Source organism: Lathyrus oleraceus, chromosome 6, assembly GCF_024323335.1.
Source record: "Lathyrus oleraceus cultivar Zhongwan6 chromosome 6, CAAS_Psat_ZW6_1.0, whole genome shotgun sequence".
In the NCBI taxonomy this organism is placed as follows: domain Eukaryota; kingdom Viridiplantae; phylum Streptophyta; class Magnoliopsida; order Fabales; family Fabaceae; genus Lathyrus; species Lathyrus oleraceus.
In genome coordinates, this window is record NC_066584.1 from 274,514,263 (window position 1) to 274,529,596 (window position 15,334).

Consider the following 15,334-nt stretch of genomic DNA (forward strand, 5'->3'; position numbering starts at 1 on the left):
TCTAAACAATTTTAATTTAATTTACTAATTATGAATTATTTTTGTTGATATAGTTATTTTGATTTGGTATATGCTGATGTAAGAGACAGATTTTTTGTATTTGGCAGTGTCAAAGTTGTTGTTAACGACACAAATTGATGGGATAGTGCTTGTGTCGGTGACACAAACAAATTACCCAGATGAAGTGATGTATTTTTGTGTGAAATGCAGCAAGCATGTTCTCAATGCTCTCAAATTTTCACCAGGACAAGTAGTAAGTTACTATCCAATATTCATGCATTTTGTACGTTATTATGTAGAGTTATTTTATTAAAAAAAAACTCTTTTTTTTTTCAAATTAATTTTTAATCTACCTTACATTTTAAATTAATTTCTTAAAATTTATATTTTTGGCCACTAAAAGACAAAAACAATTGATACATTTAAAAACAATCAATTCATTGGCATTTAATTAAGTTGATAACACTAACAAAATCGGAGGCATCCTTAATCATATTTTGTATATTATTAATTTTCAAATATGTATATTATTGTAAATCATATCAATGAAAATGTAAGGAATTCAATTCTTACTTGGTATCACTTCTAACGATGCAAACCGAACCGCTGTCGTCCTTCTTCTTCAGCTCTACCGTGGTAGCGAACTCTTCATATAATCATACTGATGGGGAACAAATTGTCTTTCGTTTTAAAAAAGTTCAGGGAAATCTTATCACTTGATTTCTTTCAAATACATATACAAAAGTTAATTAAAAATTTATTGAATGGTGTTGATTTTCACATGAGTCTCTCCAGTCAAAAATTCACTGGAGACAATCCATACCCATACTGATGACACTTCATCAGCCTCAAAATTAAACCATATGATGGCAGCGAAAACCAACTTTCACTTCGCTTTCGCCATCAATGTCAAAGTTGGAAATGATTATAATCTCTACCTTTTATGGTGTGGTCTATTCAAGGTGCAAACACGCATTCACAACGTGCTTGATCACATCATCCTGCCATCGGATGCTTATGTCATCCAAGCAAGGCCAAATTGAAGGTTCACGATTTCGATCTATGGAATCGACTCGATGTTGTGAGGTGTTGCAATGGATGTATGCAACAATATCATAGTATATTCTTCAATCAATCCTTGTCATTGATGTCTCTATCGAAGAATGTTGGAAGTGTGTCGCTGCTATGTTTCATGACAAAAAGCATTCACGCACCGTGCAATTGAAAAATCAGTTCAGTAACACAAATCTCGAAGATTTTACATCAACCAAGGCTTACTCCAACCGTCTCAAAACTTTCTATGATCAACTTGCCAACATGGACTCCCTGACTACCAACATGTGTTTGGTACTCAAAACAATATTTGGGTTCACAGATGCATATGTTGAATTTGTCGCATACATACAGCAACACGACTATTTTCCTACTTTTTCCACGACACGATCATGTATGGAACTCGAAGAATCCACCATGCTTTAGCGTGTAGCTCGAGACTTCAACTCCTCTTTCACTCTGGTAGCTCAGATGGAAAAAAAACCTTCGACCGAACCTATATCCACGCCACCACCATATGTTCTGAACCTAACACCATCACACTCAAACTATAGTGGCAACATAAGCAAGAAAAACTACTGTGAATGCCGTCACTCGGGAAGAGGAAACCGTGGACAACAACAATAACAATAATGACCATCATGGAATATTCCACCTTGGCAACCATAGGGTCCTTGGAATTTCCCACCTTGCCCTTACCCAACCTCAAATTTGAGTAGACCCAACAATGATCCTAAGTCTCAACAAGGTGGAATTCTTGGGCTTAAACCTCAACAGGATGCTTTAAATGTCAACACAACTAGCCTAACAGACATTAACAATGCTTTCAGCATCCTCAGTCTTACTTAGTCAGACCCCTCATGGTACACGGACACTAGAGCTACCTCTCACATGACATCCTTGCAAGCTAATCTTTTGTCTTATTTTAAATTGAGCTAAAATAATAAAATCACAGTAGGGAATGGTCATTTTATTCCAATTTATTAGAAACCTCATACCCACTTATTGTCCTAAACAATGTACTTCAAGATCCTAAAATAATTAATATTTTATTTTATATTCGTAAATTTAATACAGCTAATAAAGTTTCAATTAATTTTACCCTTTTAATTTTTTTGTGAAATACTTTCAGACAGGGATGCATATCATGAGATGTGAAAGCCAGGGTGACATATAGCCTGTCACCAACCATAATACCACCAATAAGGCCAAGCAACCATCCACCTTTGTAGATTTATCATCATCTATCTAGCATAATCGCCTGGGACATTCAGGCCAACATGTTTTGTCTTTACTTAATCAAAAATAAGTTACTTGAATGTAATAAATCTAGTAACTTACATTCTCATTTTTGTCATTCATGTTGTAAACACATAAAGTTTCCCTTCACAAATTTTATTAATAATAGCTTGTGTCCATTTGATATTCTACACACTGATGTATGGACATCTCCCATTTTAAGCTCGTTAGGTCATAAATATTATGTTTTATTTTTGGATAACTATTCTATTTTTGTGTGGACATTCCCTATTTCACATAAATCTCATGTTTATCCTATCTTTCAAAAACTAAGAGTTTATATCAAAACACTATTTCAATGGGAAATCAAAATAATTCAGTGTGATAACGATGGAGAATATGTCTCTAATAATTTTTGAAAAATGTGTGAACTTAATATAATATATTTTTCGTTTCTCTTGTTCTTATACCTCATCTCAAAATGGTTAAGTTGGTCGAAAAATATGGTACATTAATAAAATTATTCGAAATTTATTCATTCATGCATCATTACCTCCCCCATTTTGGCATTATGCTCTAGAAGTGGCCAAATATATTTCAAACATTTTACCAAGAAAATCGATCAATTTTCGCTTACCCCTTTACATGTTATACAACAAAAACCCATCATACTCCAACCTATACATTTTTGGTTGTTTATACTTTCCTCTCTTTTTTTCCCCAAGTACCATCAATAAACTCCAACCTCGCCCCACCCCTTGGGTATATCGTGGGTATCCATCTAACCATCATGGCTATAAGTGTCTCAATTTGACAACAAACAAAATTATCATTTGTCGTCATGTCTTATTTGATGAGTCTACATTTCCTTATGCAAAGTTGCACACCCCTCAATATACTACCTACACCTTTCTAGACAATGAATTTTCTCCTTACCTCATCAACCATATCATGACCCAAGACCTAACAAATTCTTAGTCGGCCCTCCCATAAACTCCAACCTCACCCCCTAATTCGGCCAACACTATCTCATTGCCAAACACATCCCCTCAAACTGAAAGGCCCACTACTCCACATACTTCTTCAAACCGACCTCAATCCAGCCCAACCCCAAATTTCCCTTCATCACCCCCACCCCTTACATAATCAGACAACACACTTCCAAACAATATTCCCTTCATCTACCAACCTACATCCCAATCTAACACAAAACATATCACTAGAAGTCAACATGGAAATTTTAAACCAAACCAAAAATACTATAATTTACATACTCATGTTACAAAATCTCCTCTCCCTAGGAACCATGTGTCTGCACTTAAGGACCCTAATTGGAAAATGGCCATGCATGATGAATATAATGCTCTAATTGAAAGTGAGATATGGGATTTAATACCACTGATCCACGATCATTTGATGTTAATGTTATTCAATCTATGTGGATTTTTAGACATAAAGAAAAATTTGTCGGTTCATTTGAGAGGCATAAAGCCTGACTCGTAGGAGATGGTCCAGGTCAACATTTTGGCATTGATTATGGAGAAACCTTTAGCTCAGTTGTCAAAACGGCTGCCATTCACACTATTCTTGTATTGCTCTTTCCAAATCTTGGAACTTTCATCAGTTGGATGTCAAGAACGTATTTCTCCATGGTGAACTCAAAAAAACTGTTTACATGTATAAACCATTAGGGTTAAGAGACTTCAAACATCATGATCATGTGTGTCATCTCTGCAAATCACTCCATAGGCTCAAACAAGCTCCTAGAGCTTGGTACATGTGTGTTTGCCAACTATGCTTCATTAATTGGTTTCTCTCAGAGAAAGTGTGATCATTCTTAGCTCATATACAAGAAAGACTCCCATCTAGCATATTATTTACTTTATGTAGATGATATCATCTTCACCACCTCATTGGATACTTTGCAAAAATCCATCATCTCACTCCTTAGCTCCAAGTTTTCTATGAAGGACTTGGGACAACTCAGCTACTTCTTAGCTATTACAGTCACTCGCCACACACATGGCTTTTTCGTCTCACAAAATAAATATGGCGAATACATTATCTCACGAGCTGGCATGTCTTCCTGTAAAACTTGTCCAACTCTAGTAGATACAAATCAAAGGTGAGTGTCACACATAGTGTCCCGTACAAGGATCAATCTCTCTACCGTATTCTTCCAGGTGTTCTTCAGTATTTCACCTTCACACGACCTGATATCTCATATGTGGTACAAAAAATTATCTATTTATGCATAATCTGATGGACACTCACATGCATGTTCTGCGGCGGATATTACGCTACATTCAGGGCACACTAATCTCATATACAGATGTAGGTTGGGACGGATGTCCTGGTACTAGATGTTCCACTTCCGACTACTATGTGTTCCTTGGAGATAACCTACTCTCTTGGTTGTCAAAACAGAAATCCACGTTATCTCGATCCACGCTGAAGCAGAATACCGTGAAGTTGCCAATGTGGTCTCTGAATCATGCTGGCTACGGAACCTTCTGCTGGAGCTATATTGTCCTATTCATAAGGTTACAGTTGTCTACTATGACAATGTCAGTGTAATCTATCTTTCGGGTAACCTGAATTAGCATCAACGAACAAAACACATTAAGATGTACATTCACTCCGTTCGCAAAAAAAGGTAACTCGAGTTCAAGTTTGGGTTCTCTATGTACCCTCAAAATATCAAATTGCAGATATTTTTATCAAATGTCTTCCCCTTATACTTTTTCAAGACTTAAGAGACAGTTCCAGTGTCCATCCACCTCCCGCTTCAATTACGGGGAGTATTAAAATATCTCTATATTTAATATAATATAATGTATATTATTAGTTTTTAAATATAAATATTGATATACTTAAATATTATTGCAAATCATATCAATGAAACGCAAGAGATTCAATTCTTACAAAACCCTTTGGGTTACAAATTGGCAAGTCTGATGTTCAAATTATTAGGTATCGAGTACTACAAGGAACATATTGAAGGAGAATTGCGGTCCAAAACGCAGTGGAAATTAAAATTTTCTCCTTTAGAGATCCTTACGAATGGTCATGATCAGTGATAGAATATTTACCTCTTGTGACGACTGAAACCTTTGGTGCAGATCTCTTGTGACAATCAAAACCTTTGATGCAGATCCACGGAGCGATCACGAACGTTGAACGATGACAACGTCTCTACTCAGTCCACACGAACGGGTTCCTTCAATCTCAGTGCTAGCTGGTACGAATGAAGGCTTTGAGTGAGAGAGAGAGAGAGAGTGAAAACGAAAAGAATGCAACCGCAATTAATGCTTCTGCACAAGGGTTCTATTTATAGAACCACTTGTGTGGGCTTCAAGCTAAAAAGCCCACTTAAGTGTATTTTGGCCCATATCTTATAATATGCCCAAAATCACTTAAGCCTGTGGTACCTTACCATATTTCGTATTCTACTCAAGCACACCGTACCTTACGATGTTCTATAATTCACTTAAGGGCACCGTACCTTACGGTATTCCTTAGTTACTCTATCTCTCATTGATCCGTTCTTTGTGTGTGACCCTGTAGGTTTTCGTGACGTTGGCAATTATATTAAATCACGCATTTAACATAATAAACAGTGAGCGGTATCTAGCAACACATCACTGCTACCCAAGACGCGAAAATGTCATGTGATCTGACAAAACTTTTTTGTGATAATACTTATGTGTATAATTACCCTTTTGCCCTTATGTCTATATTGAACACAAGGCATAGACCGTGTCATCCTTGTCTAGTTCAATATTGGGCCCATAGACATTTATCCTGTTATGCAGGATGGGCAAATTCCATTTAGGTCACTCATGTCCCTCAGCATGCTTCGTGGAGTACCCATCAACTATCTTTATGGTTATCCAGTTACGGACAACGTTGGATCAGCAATAAAGCACTCGACTCTACATCTAGGGTCCATAGTGGTTTCAGGTCGAAGAGTGGAATACACTATTATCACCATGAGAATAACTTATGACACTTTGCATAACTTTCTATATAGTATTCTCATAGCGGGTCAATCCGGTATAAATATTACTCCTAATATTCATACCTATGTTTAAGACTTGATAACTCTTTATCCATGATCCATGAGATGTGATCATCAGTCTACAAACATAATAATCTTAATGCTTTAATGTTATCCCACTTCACACTAAAGCTCGACTACGGATACTTTAAGAATAGTGTCCTTATGTTTAATGTGTTCTCATCATTAAGTCACACTTAATACATTAAACAGACTATCTATTCCAGGGACTTTATTAATCAACCATAATAAAGAAAATGCCTTTTATTATTAATAAATAATTCGATACAAGTACCAAAAAGTATTGGCCTCTAGGGCTTACACCAACACATATAACTACAAAAGAAAAATTGACTAAGTAAAACTGAGAGCTAATGAAAATTATTGATTGAATCAAAATTGATTAGCATACTTTGTCCAATTACCTAGAAGATTTTAAACCTTGATAATATGGATATTGACATCTTATGGACTAGCTTTTGAAGAAATGAACTCCTATATCGAAGCTAATCCTTTTATTTATATTAAGCTTAAACAAAAATCATCTTAACTACCTAAGAAATCTTCTTAAGTATCTAGGATGACTAATGTAGTACTTCAACCTGGTTGCACTACTCAATCTCCAACTTTGTGTCTTTCAATCACATCTTTTAAAACTATCTTGTTATTGTTTTGAAGCTGACTTGTTATTTTCAAATTTATTTTACATCTCACTCAATTTTTTTTAATCTTCATATTTCAAGTATAATAAATGTCAAACTAAATTATGTTGGTGACATATGATTTTATTGGAACACATGAATTTTATATAATTAAGAGTGGATTTTTTTTAAATAACATCTTTTTCAATTTAAATACTAAAATAATCTATTTTTTAAATTAATTATCAAAATAATCACATTTCATTATTTATGCGCCAGTTGAACTGACGCATCTAATTGACAATCAAAAGAGACGTCCAACCCATTGGCGCATGCATGCATTGCAAATGAGTATATGTGCCAATGATCTAAGCGCATGCATGCCTTGAAGTCACATGCATTGGTGCATGAATACATTACATTAATGTATGCATCAATGCGTGTGGCGTGTGCATTATGCATTTTTTTTTTAAAATTTTAAATTTTAAAATTTTAATTAATTAAATTAAATACTTAAATGAAAAATAATATTATATTATAAAGTTAAAATACATAAAATTGACAAGAAAATCACTTATCCGCCCGATTGAAACGCCCATGTTCCACAACCAAGTGCGTTAGCCTATCTTCGAGGTCTCCCACGATTTTCCTGAGGTGTTTGGGGTTTTTGAGTGTTGACATGATGCAACGATGACTGGTGTGAAGGTCTGGTGGAAGGTCCAACGGTATTTGATAGATTTGTCATCATTTCTCCCCAATAGATTGGGGGTTGTCGCCAACGGCGCTTCCGTAATTGAGTTCAATGTTCATGTTGTCGTGGTTGGGTCGTTGTAGTTGGGTGGATTGTGGATGGTATGGTTGCCCAAATTGGGACATTGAATCATTTTGGAAACGAAGCAATGGTTCTTGTGGTGTACTAAAGTCAAACAATGGTTAGGTGTTGTGGCGATGGGATGTTTAGGTGTTCATTGATGGGGGGCTACGATGGCATGACATTGAACTGTATGAATCATCTGGGTTATAGACTGTTGTGGTGGTTGCGTATGGTTGTTGGTGGTTAGGGTTTGATTTCTGGTTTTGAGTTTGGGTTTGTGGCATGAATTGGTTGCGGGGTTGGGTGTTTGGTGGTTGGGTGTATATGGTAGGGTGATGATGTGAGGTTGGTCGTTGGGTTTGGGTGGGTTAACATTGTTCTTGGGCGAAGATTTGTTGTTGGGCGTTTGATGACGAAACTCATTGGCGTGGATCAATTAAATACCTTGCTCAGAGACAAACTGTGACGTTGTAATCGACCTAAACCATACCATATAATGTTGAGTTGGTCTAACACCATATATGACTGGTTCGTTTAAGACGTATTACCGTCGGTTCCTCCAATGACGACACATCTCTTTCGCGAAGTCTCTCTAATCGGAATAATCCCATTGGTCATCAACTCTTTGTTGATGCTTATCTCCCTAACACGTCGGAGGTTCTGGAATTTGTTGTTGTATGTCGAACTGCAGTTTTACACGGTCACTCTAGTGCATCTCCACAATAGTGAACCGGATAATTGGTGTTTTTGTTATCCAAACTGCAGCAGCATCATGGTTAACCTAATGATCAAGACTCAGATACGACCTCTAGGTAACTTGTACAAGAATATGATATGATTAAGGGATGTGTAATTGGATAATTTTTTAAAAATCAAATGTAGAGTTGTGTAGTAATATTACATTTTCTGGTTCAATATGGTCTAAAAGATTGTGATAGACTACTGCATCGTGTTTGGGACACCTGTTGTAGTTCCCTTTAACTGACCACCTAGATCGAAAAGATTAGAAATATATTAGTTACAGTTAATTGCAATATAAAGTCTAATAAATTAGATGGTAAAATTTTAAACTTACTTTGTTACATATGGGGAATGTGAATGGCTTCTCGTTGACCGGAGCGAGTGACGGCAGTCTTGACCAATCCCATGCTTGTAGAAAATAGGCGCAAGAATAAAATGTACAAGTATTTTTTTGGCATTTTTACACAACGAACTATATAGATGAGGCAAAACAGTTGAACCCCAACTATATGTGTTTACCTTATTCATGAAATTCATTAAAGAGGAAGCTTCCAAAACTAACACACATGTGGTCACGGTGTTTGACCGTACTAAAGGTTGGTACAGTGTTGTTGAGTCCATGGATCATAATGAAGGCATGCCGAGGGGACATTATCGAGTGGAACTAGATAGAGGTTGGTGCGACTGTGGAAAGTTTCAAGCCTTTCGTATGTCATGCTCTCATGTCATAGCGGCGTGTTTAAGGTTCGAGGGGATCCATCCTACTTACTATCTGATGTTTACAAAGTCATAAGCCTTTTCAATATTTACAAAATTAGCTTTTTAGTGGTAGCAAAAGAGGATTACTTGCCTGCATATCAAGGAGACATTCTATGGCACAATGAAATAATGTGAAGAAAGAAAAAGGGTTGCCCAAATAGCACCCGTATTCGAACCGAAATAGATACGACAAACAAAATGGTTAGATTATGTAGTTCATGTCGTCAACCCGATCATAATCATACTAACTGTCCCAGTGTTGGAACAAGCACAACAAGATAATTTTAATTGTAATTCTTTTGCTTTATATTAAAAACAACATTCATTTCATATGATAACTTTGTGAGAAAATACCATCACAAACAAATACAACACATAAGCAACACATAAACAACAACGCAACAAACTACAACAAATAAAATACCATCACTAACAAATACAACACATAAACAACATAACTATGTCATTACAACAACATAACTATGTGATTACAACAATCAAAACAATTTTGTACATAGTATACATCATCTTGTGAACGTCTCTATCGGTCTTAATATCCATCCATAAACGAACTTCTCCATTTTGGTTGAACGTGGACTCAAGTCATTGAATTCTTCTGATCCTTTCATCCTCTGTAATTTCTCCATCTAACAAATGGTTCAAGATCCTATTAAGACGTTCGAACGATTCTATATTCCAAAGTTGGATCTTTATCGGAGGCTGCACTACTGAAAAGATTAAATCGGCATTTCTCTTGTGAATATATGAATATTCAGACATTTTAAAGAAAAGAAAATTGAAGGAGATTGAAGGAAAATGGAAGGAAAATGGAAGGATGGTAAGAAGTTGTATGAAAAATTATGGGAGAAACGCTATGTATTTATAAATCGACGCACATGTTGCGCCATTGCCTTAGACGCACACACAGATGGCTACATGCATGCACCAATGCATGCGGCGCACACTCACATGCCTACATGCATGTGTCAATGCATGTGGCGCCTTCACATGCATGACTGCATGCATGCGCCAATGGATTGAATGTCTCCTTTGATTGTCAATTAGATGAGTCGGTTCAATTGGCGCATAAGTAATCAAAGGTGGTTATTTCGATAATTAATTTAAAAAATGAGTTATTTTAGTATTTAAATTAAAAAATATGGTTATTGTAAAAAAAATTAAGAGTTAGTTGCTTGAACTTTATTTATATATTTAAAAAAAATTATAAGTAGGTAATGCGTGTATTTGGATAACAACAAAAGGACATTTAAAGATGTTCGAAGGTTTTCGGTAGGGGTAGATGAGTGGTAAATATGAAGGACAACTCTTGGTTGCAATTGATAGGAACCATATGACAACCAAATATCTCTTGTTTTATCATGTGTCTCTGTTGAAACAAAAACCAGACATAGTTAGAGGTGGTTTCTTATACCATTTCATTGAGGGCATTGAAAATGTATTACATGTTTTCATTGATTGATGAGTTTGTCCAAATGCCGATTGCACTATAATTTTATTGCAACTCTAAAGTTTAGCAAAACAACTTAAAAATCAACTTTCAAAAGGAAAAATAAAAAGTAATTTATATGATAGTTAACTAAGATAAAATAAAACTTTACATTTCTTACAAAAACTCTGAAAAAACTCACCATATTAGTACTATTTTTCATCAAAAGCCTTACCCAAAAGCAAAAGTGAAAAAATCCATAACAATGATTTGCTATAGATCATAAACCTTAAAAACTAAACAATTCCTTGGGATCCAATAAAAAAAAAGCTCATATTGATAAACAAAAGCACAAAAAAATTCAGCTTGTCTTTTTCTTTTACATCACACACACTAACACTAAAATGTGACTCTTTCTCTTTTTCCTTTTGACTGCCAAGTCCAAGATACTCTTTTCTTTCCATATCAATGAAAGCATAAAATAACAACTAAGCTTCATATTTTTCACTTTAGTTCACATTACTTTACTTTCCCATTCAAAAAAAAAATACTACTAATTTAAGTCCCCTAAGATTAAAGAGACTCACCCCTATCTTCTAGCATAATAAATAAAATAACTAAGACTTTAATTTACCCTTTTTACAAATGGATCAAAACCCCACCATATATCAAAAGACCAATAACATGCTCATAGTTGATTAACATGTTCTGTTTTTGTTGTTCCTTTCAGCAGATATTGATAGAAGCCTTGAAACACCTTGTGTCCACACATCATATTCTCTTTGATTTCGGCACTCAAACTCCACAATGCCGCGCATTATCGTTTTCAAACCAAAGTAACGACGATTCTCACCACCTTCTAGCAAATGACGCCCCGACCAAGCTGGCATATCTTTGATAACTCCCAGTACAACATCTACAAAAAAATTCAAAAATGGCAAGTCGGGTTAAACCTAATCACACATGCCAAAGATCGAACCTGATGGATCAAACCCTGATAAAAGAATGAGTGTGAAGGTGGATTTGATTAAAGAAGAATCCTTTTGATTTTATTCAAACTTTAAAGAATAAAGAGAACAACTTTCACAAATCCCTATATGAAACAAGACCCACCTCCAAATCAGTTAAAGAGAAGGAGACAAAGACAAAAGTTAATGAAAACTCACTCTTTTTCTTTTTTGTGATGGTCCCAGCAACATGTCTACTCTTCATCTTGAGCATAACCTGAAACAAAAAGAGGTTCTAAAGAGTGAATACATTTTGCATATTTCTAGGAAACCAAACTTAGTTGATCCCTTAACATCATCTCATCGTACTAAGAGCCATCACTTTAGTCACTTCTTTCCACTATCAGATTCAAACTCATCATTGAAACTCTTATAATTGATGGCCAAATAATTGGTCATAGTCAAGATCCAAAGTTGCATTACATAATTCAAAAGAAAAGAAAAATACATTAATTTATACCTGGTTTGTTCTGTTTATATAAACTGACACAATTTTCCAATGGAGTTCACCTGCAAACAATTACCAAACCAAATCACTTTCCAACCTTTAATTATAAAAAGAAACATAAATAACCATAGAACATCAATAAAACATTAAAAACAAACACCGAACATGACACTGATACACAGACACACCACGTGTTAGACACCAGACATGTAGATGATACCTGTACGTGTGCGTTTGAGAAGCTCGCAACCTCTGGCTAGCAATTCTCTACTGCAAATGCCTAAGAAATTGTCTTCTGGTGCAAGTTCGCCGCTGAAGCTACTATTGGAGCTGCCATTACTGCCGCTACCCCCACCGCCATTAACATTTCCATTACCATTACCTAACAAATTCTTTTCGACAGGAATTACAGCTGCGATGTTCCAAACTTCTTTAAGGGCCCTTGCTTTCAATGTTGCAGCCCCACGCAAAGCTATACAGATTCAATCCATAAACACCATAAATTAATCAACAACTATAAACAAAACCACAATTTAATAAAAATATGAACTAATTTATTAAAATATCATAACAACATAAAAAAAAAAATTGACTCATTTTTAAAATATCATTAATTTTGTCAAACTAAAAATTGAAAAACAAAAATCATTAGACATGAGATTGAGACTGAAAAAAAAATCATAGATCAATAAATGAAAAGTTACACATAAATCCATTTTATGAGTTATTTGCATGTAAAAAATAATAATAAATAAATAGAAAAAGAAAAAAAAGTAATGCGCCGCATACCCGTTGCCGCAGCAGCCGTCAACGTCATGATATCACCGGCAGACCTCACGTTCACGGCGGAGGAAACCACCGAGGCAAGATGATCGCGTTCAGCCCCCATAGCCTCGGCAGCCTCAACACACTGAGCCGCAACCAACGTCGCTGCCGACGCTACTGCCATGTCTGTCTTCGCCATGTGCTCATCTTTACGAGCACCTGAAGAAGCAGCCGTTGCAGCGGCGATGGCAGCAACGGCGGCCGCAACACCAGCAACCGAAACCGCCGCATGAAGTTGAGCATTGTGGGCCCTTGTTTCTTCCTTTTTCTTCTCCTTCCTCTCCTTCAACCACCTCCCCACCGTCTTTCCGCCGCCACCTCCACCGCCGGTACCGGAAACTCTGTATTGATTATTCAAGCTGGCAATGATGCTGCTGTTGTTGTTGTGGTTGTTGCTCGAACGGTTATACTGCATAGAAGAACTAATGTAATGGGCCATAATAAATTTTAAAATTTATAAGAAAATAATAATTTTATTTTTGTAATTTAAACTTGTGGGTGTTTTTGTACTATGTTTTCTTAAGGTAAAGTTGTTACTAGTTTCTGAGATTCTGAACAAAGTAACAAACTTTGGATCAGTACCACTATACTAAGGGGGTCCATTAGCAATAAATGGAATTCAAGAGGGAGAAAGTCTAATTAGTTTTTAGTTTCCTTAATTGCCAAACAAGGAATATAAGGGTAGTTTTGGTGGATGTTGTTAACCAATTTTAACAAAGTTGTGGCTAATCTTGTACTTTTAACAAAGAGGGTCTATAACTAAAATAAGCATTTTTAAAGGCTTAATAAATAATATTTACTAAGAAGTTTCTTTATTTAGAAAAAAGGCCTAGTAATTTAAAATTTAGTAAAAAAAAACAACTAAAGTGTGATAAAATATTTTTGCAAGAGATCAAATCTCTCAATTAGAATTAGAAGTTGTTGCATATGTTCTTTAATGAAGCTTTAATTTAGTACTAATAGGTGGTAGAAAAAACAAAAACTGTGCAACAAAAACAAAAGTTATAAAAAACAAAAAACAATTTTTTTTTTTTTATGTTTGGTTGTTTGCATCGAAGAAGGGAAAAAACAAAAGCAGATTACTGATTACTGTCTCCGGGTGTCATCCAATTTTCGTTTGTTGGTAACAGTGAAAGCTGAAACTCTGTATAGTGAAGATCAGTGTTCGTGTTTTGTACCATAATAAAGTTTTGTGAAAAACAAAAAACCAAACAAACTTGTCTGTTAAGGTTTTTAATGTCAAATTGAAGCCACCTTTGAAATTACCTTGAAATCATCCATTTCAGAAGGTGAAACTGGTGGGCTATCTGTTAGAGATCCATTCAAAGGCCCACTGCTATGTGATAATCTTCCTGAGGTTCTTGGAGATACCTCTTGCTGAACAATTCCAGAAACAACGTTAAACAATGTTAAACAATGAAAAACAAGAACAAAGGAAAAAACAATAATTTGATAGTACTATGTTACTACATACTGAGTGTGACATGATACGATCTAAAACCATTTGAGAGGTTTCAGAGGAAGCAAAAGAAAAAGGGTTGCCAGAAAAAGTAACATTAGACTCATCAATTTCGCCGGCAAAATCTTCAAGTATAGCAGCATTTGAAGAACCGTTTGAGAGTTTGTTTGAGGGAGGGAGTTGAGCTGGTGAGAGAGCTTTGGAAACTTCCATGGCGGAAGCACTCCATGAACGAGACAAGAATTCCATTGGATCACGAGGTGTTTCGGGTTGTTTCATGATGGTGTTGTTGTTGTTGGAGTGAAAAGGGTCGGGTCTCCATTGTTGTTGTGAATTGGGTTTGTTTTGTTTTTCCATTTTGGGTTTGATGCTTAGAAGATGAAAGAGTGGTTTGGTTTGATTGTGGTTTTAATAGGAAAAGTGTCGGGAATGGAGAATTGTTTCTAACCGTTGATCTTTTTAGTTGATTAATCTACGGCTGTTGTTTTTCACTTCAAGCTACCTTATTTTGTAGCAAGAAAAGTACTCTCTCTGTCTTTTTACAAATGGTCTCTTTTGTAAAATTTAAAATAACATTTATTATTATTTAATTAATAATATTTTTATTATTAATTAGAGAGAAATCAATTGGTGCAATGAGACACTCTTTTATTTTATAGAAAGTGTTTTATTTTATTTTTCTCTGTTTTAAAATAATTTTAAAATAAAATTATGGTACTTATTAGAATTGGTTATTGGATTCGTGCATATATCGATATTAAATCGGTCTTAATCAATGAAAATCCCTCAAAGAAATTTAAGACTACGAGGGATTTGCTATCAAGGTGATCCAATGTCGCTG

The 15,334-nt window shown here is 35.4% G+C and overlaps 1 protein-coding gene across 1 annotated transcript; it reads right to left on the reverse strand.

Moving 5' to 3' along the window:
• Window positions 1-11,068: 11,068 nt before the first annotated feature.
• On the reverse strand, window positions 11,069-14,885 carry LOC127092911 (VAN3-binding protein). Its single transcript, XM_051031801.1, has 7 exons — window positions 14,509-14,885; window positions 14,301-14,411; window positions 12,999-13,443; window positions 12,430-12,681; window positions 12,222-12,271; window positions 11,921-11,978; window positions 11,069-11,670 (listed from the first exon to the last, which is right to left on the reverse strand). Exons 1-7 carry the CDS (start codon window positions 14,848-14,850, stop codon window positions 11,453-11,455), a joined length of 1,476 nt encoding a protein of 491 aa, XP_050887758.1. The 5' UTR covers window positions 14,851-14,885; the 3' UTR covers window positions 11,069-11,452.
• Between the last annotated feature and the right edge of the window lie 449 nt (window positions 14,886-15,334).

What these genes read in the sequence shown, in the direction of transcription:
- LOC127092911 (XM_051031801.1), bottom strand. Translation starts at nt 14,850, where the DNA reads ATGGAAAAACAAAACAAACCCAATTCACAACAACAATGGAGACCCGAC. An exon ending in ATCGTATCATGTCACACTCA is followed by an intron (nt 14,412 to 14,508) that starts GTATGTAGTAAC and finishes GGAATTGTTCAG; the next exon opens with CAAGAGGTATCTCCAAGAAC. An exon ending in GACGGCTGCTGCGGCAACGG is followed by an intron (nt 12,682 to 12,998) that starts GTATGCGGCGCA and finishes GAATCTGTATAG; the next exon opens with CTTTGCGTGGGGCTGCAACA.